We start from the raw sequence: 24528 nt of genomic DNA on the forward strand, positions 1-24528 counted from the left end.
AGGACATTACAGCAAACAACTCTGTGTGCCTGCCAAAACCAAGCCAAGCAAGGATGAAGAATGAGGAGGCACTGTAGGAGCCAGGTGTTCAAAATGTACAAACACGCATACAAAAACACACTCTAACTCTCTCCCTGCCAGCTGGGTGAGGTCTAAGGTGTCACTTGTTTCATGCAGCAAGGCTTCTAGGTTCAAAAGTTTGGCTAATTTTTCCATTGAGACGATGTATACCAGTTTCTGCTTTTCTCTTGCAGTTCTTTCTGCTCTTCTTGTCTCTTTTGTTAATCTTTCTCTGTTCTGTTGCGTTTGTTGTCCACTAAGGCCCGGATCTTCTTAAAGCATTATTGGTATTTGTTGTTTTCCAAGTACTGTTTCACTGAAATCTGCGGCTGTCTCCTAACTTAGCGGCTCGTAGCTAATGTACTCTTTTGTGAAGATGACTGTGCTTCTTGTTAAGCTTTGCAGATTATGTCTTTCCTGGAGAGACATGCCTGTCCATTAGAACAGACTGTTAAAGTTAATCTGACTTTACAAAGGTGTTGTCTGTATACCAACCAGATACACTAGGCATGCTTTAGTAACACTGTGGCATTCATTAGAAGTTGAGCAGTGTTTGCTACCTCACCTTCCAAACTCTACTCCTCTAATTCACCAAAGCAGCTCCGCTTTCCCAATTCGCTCATCAGTCTCAGTCTGTAAATCAATAGCTTCCAGTTATTGGTTGTTACTCATGACAGCCAATCAGTCAGACTCTGCTTGAGACCCCACAGTGACTGCAGACAGAGAGAATTGGCTGAAATGCACCCAAAGTAGAACATCCATCCATCCATCCATCCATCCATCCATCCATCCATCCATCATCTATACACCACTTAATCCTCATTAGGGCTGCAGGGGGCTGGAGTCTCTCCCAGCTGACTTAGAGTGTAGGCAGGATACACTCTGGACAGGTCACCAGTCTGTCACAGGGCTACATATACAGACAAACAATCACACTCACATTCACGCCTTTGGACAATTTAGAATCACCAGGTAACCTCAGCATATTTTTGGACTGTGGGAGGAAGCCAGAGTACGCGGAGAAAACCCATGAATGCACAAGGAGAACATGCAAACTCCATGCAGAAAGATCCCAGGAAGGCCGGGATATAAACCAGGGATCTTCTAGGTGCAAAGCGACGGTGCTAACCACTGAGCAACTTTGCAGCCCAAAGTAGAGAACTGAATTTATTTTCCAGTAATTGGTCAATAAAAATAAAAATACTAATGATTTTAAAGGTTAAATAGGTGTTGGTAATACTTGGTTAGGCCTTAAATCAGATCATCCCTTTTATTAAAGTAAGCAGAGATGCTGTCTGACTCCAAATCTGTTCTACCTCTTTAAAATGTCACTTTCTTCACACACAGCAGAAAGCTTGCTTTAAGTTTTGTATTCAATGCTATGTTTAACTTGTAATCCACAGGCGAAAAACTTTAAGATAATAAGATAAATCCAAAGTAAACAAGCCACAGAAGGGAAAATTCTCAGTCAGTAAGTCATGCAACAGAATGTGCCTGTTGCACCGCTTGCAGCTTGATGCGCTTGTTTGGCTGTTGGCTTCAAAAACAATGGAATAGTCTTGGCTGTGTCCTTCTCCCAACTGTTCTCGTTGACATATTTCATTATCATAAAACTAAGCAAGAATATTCAAGAACTTTCTGTGAGCTCTGTAAGTTGTCTTCTATGAAAAAAACTTAAGTTTTAAGTTGTTCTTTTTTAAAACATTGGGTTAAATACACAGTTGTTCAGCAGTGCATGGACACCAGAGTGGGTGGACATAGTTATACTAAAAAGAAGTGAGCTTTGTCCAGAGTTTTGTGTAGGGCTTTTAAAACTGTTTTGTTTTAGAGCTTCTTGTCTGTGTGGGTTTGTGTAAAACATATTCTTCCCTTGCCATGCTCTGACATCTGTTCTCAATTTGCCCTCCGTCTTTATCTCTCATCCTAACCTATCATATTCTGAACCCTGCTCTTGCTGTACTTTCTTTTCTTCATCCTCTCTCCTTTAGGCAGGGGAATCTGAAATGGAGTGGCGAAGGGGGGGGGGTAGGCTGAGTAAGGGGAGCATACAGTACCTCTCTGTAATCCTGCATGCACCAAATTCCTTTGAGGAAATGGTGTACACTTCAACTTTCATGACTCAGGTTTACTAAAAGAGTGATCACCAAATAATCATAAATTAAATTTTTTCAACTGACTAATTGCAATTTTTCTTTCAAAAATAACTGGTAAAAAAAAACCAAAGATCAGGCTCACAAAAGTCTTGTAAAAAATTCTATTTCTTGGTGACTTCAGCTCAGACACTACAGCACTTCCAAATCTTTGGAGAAAGTTTTTCTCTTGGCTGTTCCCTGAAGATGTCAATGGAGCATTACATGTTTCCTCTGGTTCAACAAGGAGATGTCAGGAGGCGCCGAGTCATCTGACAGAATGATGATTACACTTTAACAGTATTTTTTTCTTACATTGATTAGAACCTTCAAAGAATCCTATCTTTAGCTGAAACAACAAACTCCTATGCAATCACAGCAGACCCTAGAAATATTTCTCCATAGAGCAAACTGGACAGCTGTGTTGGACCAATCGTCAATCACAATATCTCGTTCTGACCCATTTACTGCCACAACACTACTCTACATACTCGCACACATATAGTAGTTTCACACAACTCCTAGAGTTAAAGCAGGCAAGGTTGAGGGTTTTCTTTAGGCCTTCAAGCAGTGTTTTAGTCTCTCCCACTCACTCAATTTCTCTTTGTAATCCCAGCAACAGTACGATCTACCATGACGTCTTTGATATGAAGATTGATGGAGACCAAGAGATCTGGGAAGACAGAGAATCTCAACCCAGATATTTTTTTTTCAAAACTCCAGAACAATACATTTTTATTTCTCGGGAAGTATGGGCTGTATGAAAAGCACCACTTAGAATCAAAACTTTTGGGTGAAACATAATGAAGATCTTTTATTATAAGGCTATACATCTAGAGGGGAGAAATATTGGCAGAGAAAAGGAGATGCAAATCTTACCTAGCATGTTTATTGCAGGCTAAGGTATTTCAGTTTTTGTGTTTGACTTGGATCTTGAAGGCTATGATGGTCATGATCAATCCACAACATATGTTTTGAAAAAACTGAACAAACAATTCAACACAAACACATACTTCAACACAATGATTTGATATGCATGTAAAAAGCAGAAGGGATTCTTGGTTTTAATGGTTAAAATAGTGTCTAATTTAATGTAGTTCAGGGCTCCAGACTAACTTTTTTTCCTAGGAGCACAGTGGCCCCTAACTTAAAATTTTAGGAGCGCAAGTAGAAAATGTAGGGGCGCACACCAAAATCGACTAGCAAAGTAAATATTCACATTTCCTCTCATTGTCACTGTATTACTGATAAATACTATCACAATAAATGCAGAAACTATGTTTTAAATTCACATTTTATAGTGCAGCAGTTGACACAACATAAGAAAAGCACTCAGAGTGCGGTACTCCACCAAAGCTGCTCAAATGACATAATTTCCGACAGATGAAATATTTAATAAAAATGACATATGCTGAGCACAGGCATGTGTTATGCATGTGCACGTTATGTATTAATACCGAATCACGTGTAAATTACTCTTATAAAGGTCTGTTGATCAGTTCATCAATTCTGGCAAGCCTTTGTTTTGCTCGTGTTAAAATAACAGTTTCCTCCAGGCTTTTATTTTGAAGGCATATTTTTAATGCTACAGGCTTTTATTTTGTGACCAGTTCAGCAGCACAGGAAACGTTTCTCTAAGGAGAGGTTTCTTGACATGACAAAGATGCTGCTGAAAAGTTCGAAAATTCACATAAAGACGAAAGAAAACGGTTCCATGCTTTTGCTGTCTGGCAAAGGATGTGTCTAAACTTAGAAGCAGCTGGAATGGAGACAAGAAAGGAGGGAAGGACAGGAAGATGAATTTGTGTTTAAAATAGGGCTGAACGTAAATAAAGGCTTTGTGAAACATCAAGAGCTTCACCGTCATTCGCCCCCCCCCCCCCCCACACACACACACACACATACACACACACACACACACACACACACACACACACATACATTGGCCCGCCTTCTTGTTTGGTGTTCGTCTCCTCTCTTCTTCTTTTGGAGTTAATGTCAGTTAAACCAGCTCATTAGCGCATGACTGTCTACTGGGCTGAAGTGTGGAGCAGAAGTTTGTAAGCAACAAAAAATATTCAATAGTAATTTTTAAAAAAAAATCTGCAAATTTACTGGTCGCACATGTGCCAGTAGATGAAAAATTTACTCGCACTCGCTCAAATTTTGGTCGCAAAATGCGACCATTTAGTTACAGTCTGGAGCCCTGTAGTTTATTTTTTATTTGTAGAATATTAATGAAATACTTGAAGAAGCAGACATTTAAGTATTCACTGACATTGCAGTAAGATCCCAACTCTTGCTCTTGAGCTGAACATGAATGCAATACCTGTAAACAGGGAAGTTGGACACTTTTAGATGTCTAGTAATTTATTTGTTTTTTTATCTGACACCAACTTAATGTGTTGGCTTCATGTCTGAATAAACACTCTGAGAACTTTTTCATAAAAGTCATGATCACAGTCTTGCTACATTGGACCTAATAACAATTCCATATCACTTTAAACACAACACAGTTCTAAACTGCATGTATTTGCATTAATGTAAAGCTTTTTTTTTTTTTTTACATTTTAGCACCAGCATTAGTCCTAAAACACTCCAGAGAGCAAGCAACACAGTTTGCATATCAAAATCAAAGCCACCTATCTTTGCTGTACAATTCGACATCTATACAAACTGCAATGTTGATAAAATTACAACTTTACTGTGATGATCTCCTAATAGACCAGATTTTTGAGACTCACCAAAAATATCGAGAATCCAAATTTTAACAAATTTTTCCCAACAACTTAAGGTCAGCTTGTTGTTTTCAGCTGTTTGTATGAGTCTTTACTCTGAGGTTGTGAGCATTTTTGCATGTGAAACAGAGGTAATTTCATTTAATCAAAATTTATAAATTACGGAAATGTGATCAATGTGTATCTAACAACAGGTGGGCTGTCACAGAGTCATAGTTTTTCGGCTGTTGTTAAATCATTTGTTACCAGCTTTGGGTTTAGTCTTTCATTTATTAGTGCATTATTATGCATTATATGTCACATGATGTACTGTCCAGGCTTGCGTGCATGACAGATGTTTCTAGTGTCCTGTGTTTCTCTCTGTCACTGTCTGACGGTATGTCTGAGTGAAGCTTATAGGAACTTCAAAAATAAAAATGACCTATGAATGATAAAATGAAGCAAAAGGGCTTTTGTTTCCTGAATATGTCTGTTCTTGGTCTTCCGTACTAGAACTATAAAGATGCATTTGACCAAGGAACATTCAATCGCCATGCTTAAAATTGGAGCTAAAGTAAAATCGACAGCTAAAATCGGTTCCAGTTTACATTAGATAATGTCAGTGTCAGTTTTGATCCAAATTGGTTGTACTGCAGTTACAAAGTGTTTTGAATTCCCTTCTATTCTGAGTTGTGCCTCTGACTGACTTCCTCTCCATAGAAGCACATTATTTTCCCTAGACAATGCTGAAATATTTAAATGTGTTCCTGCTTTCAGTGCACCTAGGAAAGAATATTTTTTGCTGCTTGACGCATCCTTGCTGTGAGATATGTCGATACATCCACCATCCACTGTGGCTAATCTTGGGGTAGATGGATTTAAACCCTGAACAATAAATCTTATGTGGGATTTAGAAGTAGACAATCAGACTAAATGAAAAGTGGCTACATACTGGGATAAATTAAAGTTGACTATTACAGTTTTGAAAGATGTGGACATTGATTGTATTTTGCATCACAGCAATGAAGCGTCATCCACAACATATGTCCATGGTGACTGTTTGGACTGAGGGCAGACTTTTGGAAAAGTGAACTCAGAGCTCAGTATTGAGAAATGCATCTTTCCAATTGTAAAAATGTGACTGAAATGTGTTTCTTATATAATTATGCATCCTTATAAATGTGTATGTGCACCAGTGTGTGTGTGTGTGTGTGTGTGTGTGTGTGTGTGTGCGTGCTTGTACGCTTGTGTGTGCCCTTAAGGCAGTATAGGCTGATTTGGACAACAGAGAGTAGACAAGACTCGGATCTGAATCCAAACCCTTCGGCACAGTGCACTTTGCAGCAACAGACCAGAAAATGGTGGTTTTATTACCTGCTCTCTGACACACCACACAAACAAACACATAGGCAGAAAAAACACACAGCATTACATCTTTCATGTACTTTGTGATTTGATGGATGCTAATATCCCAATTTCTCTTTTCTTGAAGAGACTACACCCTGGTGGAGACCTTGAAAAGCTAAATATGTAGCCCCGTAGTCTGGGAATGCTTTTTGTTTGCCTTGTTTTTTGACAACAACATGTACTAATCATATTCACTCTCTGGCTAAAAAGCCCCTGACAGTACTCTTTTGTTTTGTTTTGTGTATTTTTGTTTTGTTGTTTCCATTGCAGTGAGAGGAAACCCTTGTCTGCATACATACTGTATTAACACACCATGTACAAATATTTTTCATGATCCTGTATTCACATACAATTAATACGCCCATTGTTGTTTGTTCCATCAAAGTAACACTGATAAGCAGGTAGGATAACTGTCTGATGGGTCCATTCACCATATTAGGAGCAATAAGATCCAGGGCTCCAGAACATTTAGTTGCACAAGCATGTAAATTGTTGCATCCAAAATTTCTCACCTTGCCTTTTGGTGCTGAATGATGTTTTTTTTTTATTGTTCCCTTTTTTTGTTAAGTCCCATATATTGGTGATTTATTAACATAATATGTAAATGATTGAGCGGAGGGCAGAATGGTGCAGACAAATGTTATGTTCTTTTTCATTAGGGCAGTCTGGGACTTACAGTTAGTCAAAGATAGCTATTTTTTGGCTATATTACAAGCATTATAATTTCTCATTTCTCATTGCTTCTGGTTGCTGCTGCCTGGTGCTGAACCACTGCGGGGAGGGGAGCTGATCTGCCGGTCACGCACCTGTCATGGTACACAGCAAGTTTCTTGTAGACATTGTGCCTTTTTAACAGTTCAGTTCACAATGTCAGTGCTCTGACAGCAAAAACTCTGTTCTCATCCATGCCTTGGTTGAGCTCTTTGCAATAAATGCACTGCACAGTGCTGACCGTTTTATGATATCGCACTGTTCCCCCTGGTTGACAGTTATAGTGGTGTGTGATGTGACATGATCAATGCATACAGAGACTCATGCAGTTTTGTTCACTGAAGTCAAAGCAGCTGTCCCCAATATACCTTACATACAAATGATTGATTGATACTACAATTTACAGATGTTACATTAATGCCTCACATGCATTTGTAGACACTAACAATGCGGCAAAGCAAGGAGAAGCCTCAAGTCCCCACTCAAGTACTACAGAGCATCAAGTGGAAACCAAGTGACTTATCTTTACCTAGATATGCACACATGCAAACTTGCAAAATCCCTGGTGCAGCAGTGCAACTGAATGTCAGTTGTACCTGACAGATATTTTTATTGTATATCTCATGCTTTATGAGATGCTGACTTAAAGACATAGAAGGAAAAACCATGCTGAATGTATACAGTGGCCAGCATCATTATCATAGCATTCTGGTGGTTTTATAGTACTAACAAGCTTCCACTGTTCAATGTAGCCGCAAGGGGACACAAGCCAGTGTCTTATTGTGTCAGTCCCAAGCCTGGATAAATACAGAGGGTTGTGGCAGGAAGGTCATCCGACGTAAAACTTTGCCCAAATCAAACATGTGAATCAAATGTATGACTTCCATACCGGATCGGTCGAGGCCCGGGTTAACAACGACCGCCATCGGTGCTGTTGACCTACAGGGTGCCGGTGGAAAATGGACTACTGTTGGTCGAAGAAGGAGGGGAGGAAAGTGTGTTCAAAGGAAGAGAGAGAAGAGGAACACCAAGAGTCTAGGACTGAGAGTAGGGACTTTGAATGTTGGAACTGTGATAGAAAAAGGTAGAGAGCTGTTTGACATGATGCAGAGGAGGAAGGTGGGCATACTGTGTGTCCAGGAGACCAGGTGGAAAGGCAGTAAAGCGAGAAGTTTAGGAGCAGGTTTCAAGTTGTTCTATCATGGTGTAGATAGGAAGAGAAATGGAGCAGGAGTTATCTTGAAGGAGGAGTTTGTTAGGAATGTCCTGGAGGTAAAAAGAGTGTCAGATCGAATGATGAGCCTGAAGCTAGAAATCGAAGGTGTGATGTTCAGTGTTGTTAGTGGGTATGCTCCACAGGTAGGATGTGAGCTGGAGGAGAAGCAGAAATTCTGGCTGGACCTTGATGAAGTGATGCAGAGCATCCCTAGAAGTGAGAGAGTTGTCATTGGTGCAGACTTCAATGGACATGTTGGTGCAGGAAACAGAGATGATAAGGAGGTCATGGGCAGGTTTGGTATCCAGGAGAGGAACGCAGAAGGACAGATGGTGGTTGACTTTGCAAAAAGGATGTAAATGGCTGTAGTGAATACTTTCTTCCAGAAGTGGCAGGAACATAGGGTGACCTATAAGAGTGGAAGTAGGAGCACACAGGTAGACTACATCTTGTGTAGACGGTGTAATCTGAAGGAGATCAGTGACTGCAAAGTAGTGGTAGGTGAGAGTGTAGCCAGACAGCATAGGATGGTGGTGTGTAGGATGATCCTGGTGGTGAAGAAGATGAAGAGGGCAAAGGCAGAGCAGAGGACCAAATGGTGGAAGCTGGAAAAGGAAGAGTGTTGTATGGCTTTCAGGAAAGAGTTGAGGCAGGCTTTGGATGGTCAGGAGGTGCTTCACGATGACTGGACAACTACAGCAAATGTGATCAGGGAGACAGGTCGGAGAGTACTTGGTGTGTCATCTGGAAGGAGAGGAGATAAGGAGACTTGGTGGTGGAATGAGGAGGTGCAGGAGTGGATCCAGAGAAAGAGGTTAGCTAAGAAGAAGTGGGACACTGAGGACTGAAGAGAGTAGACAGGAGTACAGGGAGATGCAGCGTAAGGTGAAAGTAGAGGTGGCAAAGGCCAAACAAAGGGTTTACGAAGACTTGTATGCTAGGTTGGACAGTAAGGAGGGAGAGACTGACCTGTATAGGTTGGGAAGGCAGAGAGACAGAGATGGGAAGGACGTGCAGCAGGTTAGGGTGATAAAGGATAAGGATGGAAGTGTGTTGACAGGTGCCAGTAGTGTGATGGGAAGATGGAAAGAGTACTTTGAAGAGTTGATGAACGAGGAACATGAGAGAGAACGAAGAGTAGAAGGGGTGACTGCTGTGGACCAGGAAGTAGCAAAGATTAGTAAGGATGAAGTGAGGAGGGCATTGAAGAGGATGAAGAGTGGAAAGGCACTTGGTCCTGATGATATACCTGTGGAGATATGGAAGTGTCTCAGAGAGGTAGCAGTAGAGTTTCTGATTGGGGTGTTCAACAGGATCTTAGATAGTGAGAAGATGCCCGAGGAATGGAGGAGAAGTGTGCTGGTGCCCATCTTTAAGAACAAGGGAGATGTGCAGAGTTGTGGCAACTAGAGAGGAATAAAGCTGATGAGCCACACGATGAAGCTATGGGAAAGAGTAGTTGAAGCTAGGCTAAGGGCAGAGGTGAACATCTGTGACCAGCAGTATGGTTTCATGCCAAGAAAGAGTACAACAGATGCAATATTTGCTTTGAGGATGTTGATAGAGAACAGAGAAGGTCAGAAGGAGCTGCATTGTGTCTTTGTAGATCTGGAGAAAGCTTATGACAGGGTGCCCAGAGAAGAACTGTGGTTTTGTATGAGGAAGTCTGGAGTGGCAGAGAAGTATGTTAGAGTGGTGCAGGACATGTATGAGGACTGTAAGACAGTGGTGAGGTGTGCTGTAGGAGTAACAGAGGAGTTCAAGGTGGAGGTGGGACTACATCAGGGATCAGCTCTGAGCCCCTTCTTGTTTGCTATGGTGATGGACAGGATGACAGACGAGGTTAGACAGAAGTGTCCATGGACTATGATGTTTGCAGATGACATTGTGATCTGTAGTGAGAGCAGGGAACAGGTGGAGGAGAAGCTAGAGGCGTGGAGGTTTGCCCTGGAAAGGAGAGGAATGAAGGTTAGCCACAGCAAGACGGAGTATCTGTGTGTGAATGAGAGGGACCCAAGTGGAAGAGTGAGGTTACAGGGAGAAGAGATCAAGAAGGTGGAGGATTTTAAGTACTTAGGGTCAACAGTCCAGAGCAGTGGAGAGTGTGGAAAAGAGGTGAAGAAGCATGTACAGGCAGGCTGGAACGGCTGGAGAAAAGTGTCAGGTGTGATGTGTGATAGAAGAGTTTCAGCTAAAATGAAAGGAAATGTTTACAAAACTGTGGTGAGACCAGCCATGTTGTTTGGTCTGGAGACAGTGCCCCTGAGGAAAAGACAGGAGGCAGAGCTGGAGGTAGCAGAACTGAAGATGCTGAGGTTCTCTTTGGGAGTGACCAGGATGGATAGGATCAGGAATGAACACAGCTTTCCTCTTCACCAAAACAATAATTCAAACTGCTGTGTTTATCTTTATGACCCATCAGATTTTGTCATATTTCGTGAAGACAGAAGAAAATGCATGATGTCTTTTTGTAACCAAGACTCACTGGTTTCAATGATTCCATCATAGCAAATTTAGAGTTAAAGAGTCATTGAAAACTGAAGGTTGCCATAATAATACATGGTCTTTATAAGTGTATGCAAGCTTTTGTTCACAATTGTAATTCTGGTAAGGAAATCAGTTCAAATTTTATAGAGAGATCAATCCAGGCTTCCCATAGACGACCAGTGGAGAGCTGATTAGTTGTGCACAGATCATGTCGTCAAAATCGGTGGACGAGCTGTTTAATATTGCCTAAACTATTACTTAACACTAATCTTACATTGTTCTTGTTTCCCTTGAAAAAACAACCAGGTTTTCCCTTTCTTTTTATTCTGTCCACATCACTCTAGGCAAGATTGTGGGGGTTGGGTACTTAATCGAAAATGCCACGTCCATGTGATTTTCTATCCCACTGAAAGAAACAGCCAACAGGCATTCCAGTAAATAATTCACCAGAGACTCATGTCATGTTATTTTGGATCTGCAGGACAATAGTTTTAGCTCGAAACTGCAAAACTTTAAACAAATGTCAGTATGGGAAATCCAGTGGATGGCTGGAGAGGGCAGTACTGGCTGTGTTTACAATTTCTTGAATCCGTGTATGTCTTTGTTCATACCTGTGAGAGCAACATATATAGACTGTATGATGTCCTTGACTGGAAAACCATTTTAGTTTTGTCATTTGTCCAAACAAAAAATGCTGTAGATTTATCTGTGTGTTTCAAAGAGAATGGAATAGAGCTTATAAAGGTGCACTGTATTCAGCATTTCTATAAATGCTCGGCTAGACAAGATTGCAACTATTTTCCTGCAAACGAACTGACATTGATTTTGTATTTCAATTCCTCCCTCCTTGCTTGCAAAAGTGAGAGATCAAGAGATTTAGAAAGAGATGTAATGCATTTTTATCTGTACAGACACCCACCACAACAAATTCTGTTAATGAAATGTGTTTTTTTTCTATCCCTTTGCTTTTCAACAACTAATTACATTCTTTTGTGCCAGCACATTTGTATGGAATGCAAGCCTGGACAGAGTTATCAGTCTGGGCAAAACACACAGACTACCAAACACAAATATGCATATACACAAAGAAAAAGCTGAACCATTTAGTATTCAGAAGTCACTAAATGCCAAGGTTACCACATTGATACACAATTGATTTTGCACACATGCTTGGGAGTCTGGTCTCACACATTCACAACATATGGGCATCTCTACCTGATAGTCAGACTGACCACAGTGCACAGATCACACAGTGTTTAACATAACCCAGGAACAGTTACTCCAACTTCATCAGTGTAATGCCACAATGTTCACACCAGCAGGAAACATTACCATACTTCATTTTCCAGTCTTTTTTTTAAGATTTTGGTTGCTGTTGATGTTGTTACTTTCGTTCATTCTTCAAATTCATCATTCCTTTTTTCTCCTTCCTGATTGTATTCTTTCATAGGTTCTCCCATGCTCCCCCCTTCCTGTCCATCATCTGTCATTGACCAGTCACATCCACAGTCAGCTCATCTCCATGACAACCCACTGTTAGGTGACGCAGCTGAGCCAGACTCAGAAGAAGAGGAGGGGGAAGAAGAGGAAGAGGAGTATGCAGCACGATTGTACTTACCTGTAACACATGGTAAAAGGACTTTGATTGCTTCATTGGCAACCTGTTTGAATCTTTTTGTGCCTTTTTCTAAGCTGAACTGGAAATTACTGTATTTGGCTTTATATTCAACCTGAAAATTTTAAACAGTGTCCTTAACCAGTAGTGGACAATAACTAACTGATTCGTTGGTGAAATTAAAAATATTTCAGATTAGTTTCTCTGTACTGATGAACTTATTTTTAATTAGTGACCCATAATGTTCACCGCTAATTCTTGGTTACATCTCAGAGATTTTAGGATGGAATCATAGACACTCATGTGTCTTTGCCACAAACAATCATGCATTTTGGTTCTTTCATAGATTTTTTTCTAGATCTTCTGGAAATGTGACAAAATCAAACAAGGCAAAAATATATATACAGCAATACTAATATTTGTTGAAATGCCACTTTTAAGGACATTCTTACCTCAACTAGGCACTCGTGGTAGACGTCTACATGATTCTGGCAAACTTCTACTTGTGTCTTTGACTCCTCTTGACAAAATAGATGAAGTTAAACTAAATTTGTTGGCTTTCTGATAGACCTGTTACTTTATTACATGCCCTTGATGAGGTTTAAGTCAGGACATTAGGGAAATCAGTCTAAAAGCTTAATTCTGACTTAGCCATTTGATGCGTGTTTGGAGATATTATCTGGTCAGAACGCTGAATTGCATCCACGATCCAATCTTCTGGCTGATGATTTTAAGTTTTACACCATTATTTTTGAGAGCAGGGTTCTTGGCGTGAACGACGTTACCTTCTTTACTTCAAGCAAATTTCTGGTCATTGGGGCCAAATAGTTAAATTTTTATTCCATTTGACACATACCTTTACTCCAGAAGGCCTTTTCTTTGTCCATGTGATCAACAGCAAACTTCATTCGAGCTTTAAGGTGGTGGAAAATAAAGGCTTTCTTCTTGCACAGCAGCCTCTCAGCTCATGGCGATGTAAAACACACTTGACTGTGGACAGTACTGCTGGTGTTCCAGCAGCTTCTAATTCGTTGCAGACCTGCTTTTTGGTGATTCTTGGTTTTCTCTTGACTGTCATGTCCACTTGTCTTTCATCAGCAGGCAATAGCTTGTGCTTTCTTCCTGCTGGTGGTAGTGATACAACTGTACTCCGCCCTTGATGCTTGCAAACCATTAATTGCACAGGTGATTCTGAAATCTGTAGATGCTGGGAAATGGCTCCAAGTGACTTTCCTGACTCATTCAAGTCAGTGACTTGCTTTGCCTTAACTCACCATAGTTAAATTGTCTCAGAGGAGTCAGTAACTGTTATCAAACTTTACCACTCATGAGAAGTTAAGAGACCATGCCACTCAGGAAATTTGATTTGGACAGCTTTCTACATGACCAAACTAATTCAGGTTGCTATATGTGCATTTTGATTTGCTAGATTTTGTCATATTTCCATGAGATGTACAATAAATCTATGAAAGCATCAAAATGCATTACTGTTTTTTCATGACAAAGAAGCATGGGTTTCAATGATTCAATCTTAGAAAATTCAGAGTTATACGAGTCATTGGAAATTCAAGACTGTGATGATATACACGGTCTTTTTAATTGTATGTGAACTACTATTCATGACTGAACATGATGGAGTGACATGTTCACTGTACTTCATGTTACTCCAGCTACTTGAAACAGCTGCTCAGCTGGAGCTGATATCCACAAATACTGTCACAACAGCTTTATCAGTCCAGGAGATCTGTCAGTATTTACGTCCACCTCTAAAATGTTTGTATACTCAGAGCAGGGTTGCCAGCACACTGCATCACTTTAGTTTGAATGCTGGTGGAAGCATGGAATCAACTTCAGCTTCTCTCTGCTCACAGATTCTCAGCCTTTGCATCTGAAAATCCTACTTCAGTGTTAGAATAAGCCTCAGGTAGCTGCCTACACTGGACAGCCACCAAAGCCCTTTGTGTAACTTGATGCTGCAGAGTTTATCAGCACTACAGCCACAGTTTGCAGTTGGACAGCAGAGTGCTGTGCTTGGTTCATGGTGGATATTTATCTTTCAAGCATTTACACCCATTATAGTCTTTTAACAGCCTAGTTAAATGATTTTTTCTTTTTTTTTTTTTTTTTTTAATTTTGACGGAGAAAGTATTATTTTAACAGAAGATATTTCCATTGGGTGGCATTATCCGTCTTTGGGTTTGGCTGTCTTGTTAGAGTGAGATCAGATTGTTTATATTTATTCTTCTGCACTTTGCACCAACTCTTGAGAATTTCAACATCTTAATCGAAACATCCCACAGCAGCATGTGTGCTCACATGCTCTAAATGTTCAGACACTTGCTCACGAAGGGAACAGTTAGACTTCAACTATGTGGATCTGTGATTTTAGGAGAAAGACAATTATTTAGGTAAGCTGAATTCATTCTGGAATAGACTCCACCATATGAGTTGCAGCTGTTTTTCACGTTGCATTCTAATAATTATTGCTGAGTTTGCTCATTAAACTTGGCAAGGTAAGCATAGTATGATGGTTTAATGGACTCCAATTGTACTCAAATGGGTATTGTCAAAAGTTCTGTAAGTGTCTCTGTGTTAGTCATGGTTTCTCCCTTTATGTTTTATTTCTTGTTTGCTTTCCATCCCTCCCTTCCTTTCATGCCAGCCACTGTGCCTTATCACATAAAATCCTGAAACTTGATTTGTTCTTAGAGAGCACTTTCAAATTTGAATATAAAAGAGACCAGTTAGATTTGGGAATTCCAAAGAAGACCACTAAACTCTAAATAAAACGAGGAAAATATTACCACATCTGCTATTGACTGGGGAAAAAAAAAATGACACGTTTGAAGGGGAGAGTCTTCACAACTTCAAAACAGCTGTTCAAAACTGATCTGTTTTGGCAACAACCACCATAACTAGGGGTGTATTACAGCCACCTTTGCTCTTGAAGCTTTGTTCACTATTTTCAAGTGTTCCTGACATTGAGCCTAGTAACGATTTAACAGCTTTTCCCTACTGCATAACACATATTCTCTATATGATTAAACAAGTCATTGTTTTTAGACACGTATTGAATATAAATAATAAGGCTGTCCTGAACTACCAGGGCCAGATATTCTGCAAGACCCAAATGAACACATTTTCCATTTTTCATGAAAAAACTGTACGACTTTTATTGACTGATATTTAGTAAAAGATTTGTTTGTGATTGTGTTTTGTAGCATAAAGGTGTGGATGGTCTCAGGATTGAGCTTAAAATCCAGTCACAGCTGTGAACATTTGGTTTATACCAGAGTTTGTTGGAATATAGAATTGTTTTGCAAGTCTATCAGGCTGCTGTTAAGCAGATCATGACCAAAACTGTGCAAAAAAAACAAAAAAAAAAAACAGTTGGAACTCAGGCTTGACCAATATTTTGTGGTGTTAGCAGAGTTTAATTAAAACTCAAAAATCAAATCAAACTCACCACTCGAATCACTTTGGACAGCAACCCTCTAAACAGGAAGCTTGAGGCCCATTTCATTTCTATTGTGCCATCACAGCTATTCAACCAAACTAAATTAACGCAAATAATGTGCACACTATTTTTATTTTTCATTTTCATTTCAGCATTGGACACACCAAAAGTAGACTTCTACCATTTTAATGACGGTCAAACCATAAAAGCCTATCTGACTAAAATTCAGGATCTGCTCTGTTTGCTATAAGACCTGCACTCTGTATCTCTCCACATGGCAAATGTTAGGCTGCAAGTTGAGGATGAAGCCTTAGTCTGGCAGTTTGAACCGCTGGGGCCACAGGGGCTGAGGGTAGTTCTGCTGATCTGAGACCTGTTTGCCTTTGGAGGGTTACAATCACAGGCGCTGTGTTCTGTTGGCTGCCCAATGACCCTGGATCAGTGTAGTTTGCAGTTTAATAGAAAACAGACTTTTATGGTTTGAAGAAAAGAACTAGGCTGCGACAACCACAATTTGAGTCAGACTACATCAGGAGAAGGCGCATGGAAGGGAGAAAAAAGGAGGAGATTTGGAAGGATAGAGTGAGAAAAGGAAAGACTGCTGCATGGAGTGATGAAAAGAGAGAGATAGACAGACGTCTGCTCATATATACATTGCCATCTAAACATAATCAGGAACAGAACTGAAACAGGGTCTTGGAATGGCTAAAAGGTTGTGCATGTGTGTGTTTGTGGATATGTGTGTGGTCCTCTTTTCCAAAAGTAGTCCCAGTCTGACCGAACCATCCGATGTTCAGCCAGACATCTAAAATATCACTCTCACCACTTCCTGCTCTTTTTAGACATGCTTTTTTCTTTATTTGCTCATATCACTCCCTAGCCTTTCCTACAGTTCTTTTTTTATTTACTTTGCACCACTGGTTTTGTTGGAAGTCAAGCTTTGTGGCAAAGTAAAGAGAGGCCCTTAGTTTACATTTTCCTGAACATAAACACACACATACACACTAATGCAGAAAACATTCTTAACTCCCTGTTTACAAGAGAAAGAAGCAGGAAAATAACAGAATGTGAGAATAGGTGAGAGATATTTTTACTGGCTGTTTACAAGGACGACCAAGTGCTGTATGAAGTGTCAGAGACAGTCAGAATAGCACCTTTTCAGTTCATGAAAGCCAATTCCTGAGAGTCTGAGTTTCAAGGTAGAAGCCTCAGACTTTATAAGGCAAACAGATATTCTACACAGGGCCCATGCATGATAACTACTAGGACAGCCAAATACATGCAACATTTATGGGTGGCAGAGGATGTAGTTTACAAGCCTAATTAGTGCTGGAACATCAAGTTCACATGAAGCGTTTTGTTTGACTCCATACGCCATATTTTTCTTTACGACATACTGCGACAGACATAGTAAATGTTGCTTGGCAGTGCTGTATCAGAGGCACAAAAGTGTGCCTTGCCTGAGTGCCAGTTCTGAGACACCATAAACCAACCAGTACTTACTCACCTGTTTAGACCAGCCAGTGGCTGATGATGGAAAACACAATCATGTGGTGCAGTGATGCAGACCTAGATTGACTGTAAACATTACATAAACCAAGTGGTGTTTGTAGAAGTGAGGAGGATGATCTAAGCCACCCAACAGGCTCTGACAAAAAAATAATGAGTCTAAATAGGTTTTAAATTTAGATTACCATAGAAATAGTCCACTGAATCCTTCATTACTAACATAAGAGATGGCACAATAATGTTGGTATTCATTGTTGCATTGTTTATTATAATAACTTGAAATAGCTTGAATTTTGACAGATCTTGACAAATGACGATTCTCCAACATTTGCTGTATTGTGTCTTTGTGTCCCTCTGATGTTAGAATCAATCAATCAATCAATCACACACTCACACACACACACACGCACGCACGCACACACACACACACACACACGCCTGCATGCACACGCACACACGTTTATTAATGCACATAGAATAGAGTATTTAAATAAATGACAAATGCATCTCTTGCCCAAAAATTCATAATATCTACTGGATGTTAGAAAACACATCTATTGACTAAAAAGACATTTAAAAAGGTTGTGTGGTGAAGTTACGCATTTTGCACACACTGCTCCAAATATTTTTAGAGCAACAAACATGAACAGAGTTTGGAGATTTTCAGAGTACATAAAACTAGTCAATAGTATGTTTATATTCTTGCTGTATACACTTAATAGTACATGACATGTATAAAAAAAATGTGTGGTCATAATGATGGAGAACTTGCTCAGAAAGTCAATTAATGTTAGATTCTGTTCGTGTTGGAAGATTTAAATATTTAATGAAAGTACTTTCTGAGCAATCCGTGTGAAAAAATTATTTGCAGAAACTGCCGATAACATACATTGCTAAGAGGATGAACATCTATAGAAATCCAGAAGAGCCAGCAGTTGTCAACAACAGTCTGCATTCCACTTACCCTGTTTTTACAGCATTTTATTTCTTATAATAATACCAAAAGGCTGTGTTGTTAATCTTTAAAATACATAGCCACCTCATGCACACACAGCAAAGAGGCTGCAGATAAAACCACTTTAGCTACTACAGTCTGTGAGCTGATCCATGGGTGTTAGTGGATGTAGTTATCATAAAGCTTACATCAGCAGTGTAAAAAAGTAAATGTGAGAGTGGCTACTGTACATTTTCAAAAAGCAACATTCATTTACCTTTATGAAAGAAAAAAATTACTCATTGTGGACGAAAAGCCTTCAGCTGCCCATAAACCCTTTCCTCGTACGCCTTTAATGTGAGTCATTGATTATATTTACATACATGTTGAAGCAGGACAAACACTGAGTCAGTATCCATGAGCTCGTCTGTAAACCTAATGTGGACATTAATGTCATATGTACTTCAAGACTAGCAATTTACAATTTAATACTAGTATAGTTTAGCATGGTACTGTGTAATTTAAGATATTTTATTTTGTCGATAATGTAACTCGTATTTTTCATCAACATATATATTTAAGACATCTGTTCAACAACTGTAACTACTAAAACATAAGTCCAATAGTACAACTCATGTGCCTTTGTCGCAAGAAAGAAGACAATAAAACAACCGTCATGCACTTTGGTTCTTTCATACATTGAAAATGTGACAAAATCTGCTGGGTGAGAAGTAGACATACCGCAATACTATTATTTGACAAACATTCCCTGTCCAGTTTCACCTTCATGTGATGAAAATATACAATTGTAAATATTGGATGTATAGAAACAAAAACGATATACGTTAAAAAGTTTGTAGTCACCCAAACAATTTCATGTTTTGCATGAAAACTCACACTTTTATTCATGTGCTAACATAACTGCACAAGGGTTTTCTGATCATCAATGAGCCTTTCAACACCATTAGCTAACACAATGTAGCATTAGAACACAGGAGTGATGGTTGCTGGAAATGTTCCCCCTATGGAGATATTCCATTAAAAATCAGCCGTTTCCAGCTAGAAGTTGATTACCACATTAACAATGTCTACACTGGATTTATCATTCATTTAATGTTGTCTTCATTGAAAAAAAATGCTTTTCTTTCAAAAATAAAGACATTTCTAAGCAACCCCAAACTTTTGAATGGCAGTGTAAATATTAAATGGCTACATGCTAGAAATCTAAAAGAAAATAGAGTCATAGAATAGAATAGAATAGAATAGAATAGAATAGAATAGAATAGAATAGAATAGAATAGAATAGAATAGCCACTCTTTTTTGTCTACCAGAACATACACTAGTTGGTGCACATCATGACTGAAATTTCGGTGCAAAAAGCACGCCATCGGACTGATATATGGACATAGATATGCATGGTCTTTACAAGGGTATGTAAACTTTTGTTCACAACTCTGTGCGGATGGTGGTAAACAGAGGAGGAGGATGATACTGTGCAAGTGTGAGCAGAATTTGGCATTTTTGTATTCACATCGCCACGGAGAGGGGCACCTGCTGAGTTGTGAGCTAAGGTGTTTATCTGCCAGCCTCTCAAGTCATACACATGCACTCGTAAACTTTTGCTTTGCTTTTTTTATTTATTTTTTTTTTACTTGCAGGCTGAACAATGAGCATATTTCTCCCTCAAAGTGTAACACAGGATGGGATATTGCACCTTTTTTTCATTCACATGGGTGCCTCAGAATACTGATGTGTTGGTGTGAAGGACAAAAAATTATTTACTTTGACAGAAATTCTCCCAGTGGATCATAAACAAGGCTGCTAAATTACTGTTGATGTTGACAGATCACCATTGAAGCTCCTAGACAACTAGAGAAGCAGTTTTTTGTCTGAATTTAGGTGGGTGTAGCAGAGGTCTTAGAGTACTTGTTTTGGTTGAAAATCGAATATCCAACCACCCTTGAAATGCGTGTCGGTCTCTCAGAATGAAAATGGTTATTTGTTTTACTTTGCCACAATATCAGAGGTGGATAGTACACTCTTTCTGGATCAGAACTCTGTTGCAAAGGTAGTGCCTTGACATCCTTAGGGCTAATCCATGTCAATTCAACCCATGTTTTGTTGTTGTTTTTTGTTATTGTATTTTCTCGTACAACATGAATCAATATAATGGACTGATTAAATATTAGGGAGGAAATATATCAAGTTCACACCAGTTTCAGACCATAGCAAAGGATAAACCTCTGTAAAGAAGAATCTTTTTCGAAAATAAACTATATTCACAGTTGTGTCACTTTCAGTTTTCTGTGTCATCAAGAGGCTCCATTGACAGGCAGTAGTTTGAAGCACCCAAGAGCCTTGCAGAAGAGCTTTTCTAAATTTATTTAAAAGTACCAATTCTATTTGATTACATTGTGTGTTGCTTTATATTTATTCATAGCTTAAATGTAATAACAGCCAGTTCACATTGCCCTTATCTTGATGAAAGATGGAAATTAATCTTTTTGAAGCCCTGTTCTGTCAAAGTGACTGCAATTTGATGAATAGTTTCCCAGTGGCTCAAATATTTAGAACTGCTCTGTTATATACGTCTTTCTTTAAGAAAAGGGGGAAAAAAAAACGGAAATAGAAATGTCAAGGTAAAATAATTATTAAATAGTTAAGCTATTTAAGCTTTTTAACCTGATGTCAGGAAATTTAACGCATTTTGACAAATATATTGCACACTATTGCAAATAGTAAATTATTACTGCTTGAGACAGATGTGTCATAGACATTGACAGCTTAAAGTGTCGAAAAAAAACCTTGAGTGAAAAAAATAAGTAAATATATACAAACAGACCCTTGTTACACTATAGGGAAACTTTTGAAACAATCAAAAGTGGCGAATTTCAAACTGCTTTATGGCCATCAGTAAGCATCTTTTTTTAAATTATTTGTTTATAGAGGAAATCATGTATTTGAAGAGAACTTATCAGGACCAGAATTGTCATCAACTGACAACTCTGATTAAAAGAAAAATAAGCCTTTTTGTAAACCCAATAAAGTCATGACATTCTGAGACTTAACAAGTTAGGGCGGGCCCAAATAGCAGTTTCTGGGCTCCGGATATTCAGCCCCGATTAATAACGATTATCAGAATATTTGGTTCAGCTTGTAATGTCTGATGGGGGGTGGGGGGTGGGGGTGGGGGTGTCTCTGAATATTCGGATCTCAAAATAAGTATTCAGATACCACTGTCACGACCGAATATTCAGATATTCAGGTCCAGCCCAACAAGTTAGACGTAAAATTTTGCACATTACACAATTATCCTTTATTTATATTTTTCATGGTCATGAAATGAACAGTATCAGTGCATTCACATTTCAAGAAAGCCCAGGATTGACTCTGTGAATTGTTTTAACCCAGCAGTGGTGTTTGTTTTAAAGCAAGCAAAGATGGCGTAATAACTGGCCACTCTTCCACACAAGCAGTTTGTGTTTTTCCTCCTGAGAGTGAAAAGACGCCAAAAACCCTCCACCGTCCAGCCTTTAGATGCCTTAGTAGACGCCAAGGCAATCAGCTCAGAGCGGAAAAAGCAACATAAAAAAGACAAGTTTCTTTGCAAACGGCAGGATGACGCCAAGCCTTATTGACAACGTCTATACTGAAAGCAAAAGGGAGGTCAGACTGAGGCGGAGAGAGAAACACGAATAACACTTAGTGCTTTTTACTTTGGGACCAAATAGGCAATTCTCCTCAACACCAGAACTAATCAATGAGCCATTGAATGAAAGAGAGGAAAGAGAGAAGGAGAGAGAAAAAGAGAGAGAGAGGAAGGAAAACATATTTTTCAACACCGAATCAAATCAATGATGGTGATAGGAAGCAGGGATAAAGAGAAGAAAGAAAGAAAGAAAGAAAGAAAAAGAAAGGGACCTTCTTGACATGAAAATGAATCAGTGAGATGTAAATAAAATGAGGGAGAGTGATGTCAAACTGTAGGGAAAACATTTGATGGAAGAAGAGAAGAGAAGAGAAGAGAAGAAAGTCAATCATTGATGAGGCTAATGAACCTCAGGCTAGTGGCTGGTGGCTGGGATTTAAGTCTCAAACACACACACGTAGAAAAAGACCACAAACACACACAGTTCACGTCTGAGGATGATTGCAGAATGGAGTCACTTAAGTAAATCAAAATGCTGTAGCAGGCTCCATATGTGGAGACAGGGAGACAGAGAGAGGCAGACGAGAGATGGAGTGGGAGAGTTAGAGTGAAGAGAAACAGTGCACTGTCCTCACTATGAAAGAGACACAGAGGAGCTGTGGAACTATCCTGTACCGCATTTGTCTCATTTGTTTTGCTCTACCTTTTGTCTTTGATTTGTCCTCAAGCACCTTTTTTAATTCTATTATTCTCAGTCACATTAATTCCATTTTCTCTGTAAGCCTGTAATGAAAGACTTTTTGATGACACAAATCGACATCCCATATTGTATTTAACGTAGAAATGTAGCATACGTACACTACGGTTCAAGCATATTGGGCCACTTAGAAATGTCCTTATTTTTGAAAGAAAAGCTTTTTTTTTCAATGAAGATAATATTAAATGAATGATAAATCCAGTGTCGACATTGTTAATGTGGTAAATGACTGTTCTAGCTGGAAACATCTGATTTTCAACGGAATATCTCCATAGGGGTACAGAGGAACATTTCCAGCAACCATCACTCCTGTGTTCTAATGCTACATTGTGTTAGCTAAAGATGTTGAAAGGGTCATTGATGATCAGAAAACCCTTGTGGAATTATGTTAGCACATGAATAAAAGTGTGAATTTTTATAGAAAACATGAATTTGTCTGGGTGACTCCAAATTTCTGAACGTTGATGTATAAAATGAAGAAACTAACATGATTTTTAGAAAGTTACTTTCATACTTCGCATGATGAAGCAATGACGCGAAGAATCAAATGAAATCAAGAATGAACGCCTTTGCTGACCATGTCTGTGTAGATTTTCAGTGCCTTACTAGAAGGCAGCTGGATGCCTTCTAAGGTTCTTGAAGATATCTCACCTCTTCCAAAATGCTTCCTTAGTTCAACTGAGGAAGTCTTGTGGAAATTCTGTTGCAGCATGATATTTCAAGACAGATATGCTGAACTCTGCAAATCTGTTAATCCTGCAAATTAATGTCCCACTTGCATTCTTGTTGTATTTTCCATGTGGCTTTAAAGAGTTTTAAACATTACATAGTCTTCCACGGTGCCCATTTTTAAACACCTTAGTCCACAGTGCACAGATTAGTAGTTTATAACCACAGACTGGGCCCAGATATATTAATTTGGTTGTTGCTAGAGGTACGGACCCGTACCCGTAGCCTGTGGACTACGGATACGGCACTTGCCATTTGCCAATCAGATACGCGAGATCTGGTCACGTGACTCCCGGTAGACGCTAGCTGTACGGACCCGTAGCATCGGTACGACAGGTACGGACCCTAAACCTGACCCTAACACTAACCCTAACCTTAACCTTTGCTTACCTTTCAACAGTTTGCAGTGGTTAGCAGCTTCTTGACTCGCGAGACTCGCGTACGGGTCCGTATCTGTCTGGCAAATGGAAAGTGCCGTATCCGTAGCCGGATACGGACCCGTATCCGTAGACACTGCCTATTAATTTACACAAATTTGTGTCATAATTCGAGAACTTATGTAAATATGTACTGAGTAAACACTGGTAATGGATGAAACAGGCTTTAACTGTACGCTAAGCTTTTTGACACTGAATCTGCCAGTCAAAAATGTCATCTGAGCCAGAATAATGAAACCACGTTGGGCTTGTCTGGGTTGTCAATAATGTGGAAGGTTCACCAGAATAGTTGTCATTATTCAAATTACTCTTTGAACTTTGAAAATAATAAGAGAAGAAAGCAATTCAAGACCTGTTTGTCAGCACCGTTAAAGATGCAGAAAAAATGCAGTCCTTACTCACACATTGAAAGCAGCAGTGGGGTAATTGTGCACAGCACACTGTTTTGATTTTCATAGACTGTGATTGTTTTTAATGCAAGTCTTTTATTTTCTTCTGGTAATTTGGCAACAGGTAGTTCAGCCTAAATGACAGCGTTCCTCATTGCCATCCAAATTTACCTTTCTGAAGTGTTCAGTTTAAAGAAACTCCAGTCTCTAGTGTTCTCGAGCGTTAGTATGGCTTAGGCATTGGACACTGCTTGGTTTGGATTAGTGACACACCGAAGTCTCCAGTGGACAAATCTGTTGATGTCTGTGCATAGCCAACGACAG

General features: G+C 39.4%; 1 protein-coding gene across 10 annotated transcripts in view; it reads left to right on the forward strand.

Moving 5' to 3' along the window:
• Window positions 1–24528, forward strand: part of LOC110955016 (teneurin-3) — a 753086-nt gene that overhangs the window by 535107 nt on the left and 193451 nt on the right. For 7 of the 10 annotated variants that reach the window (XM_051945606.1, XM_051945604.1, XM_051945607.1 and 4 more), the window contains one exon: window positions 12178–12357. The exons of the other annotated variants lie outside the window; for them this stretch is intronic. In XM_051945606.1, coding sequence (XP_051801566.1) covers window positions 12178–12357 — 180 coding nt within the window. The remainder of the gene's footprint in view (window positions 1–12177; window positions 12358–24528) is intronic. 10 annotated transcript variants of the gene reach the window in all.

This window comes from Acanthochromis polyacanthus, chromosome 3 (assembly GCF_021347895.1).
Source record: "Acanthochromis polyacanthus isolate Apoly-LR-REF ecotype Palm Island chromosome 3, KAUST_Apoly_ChrSc, whole genome shotgun sequence".
NCBI classification, from domain to species: Eukaryota; Metazoa; Chordata; class Actinopteri; family Pomacentridae; genus Acanthochromis; species Acanthochromis polyacanthus.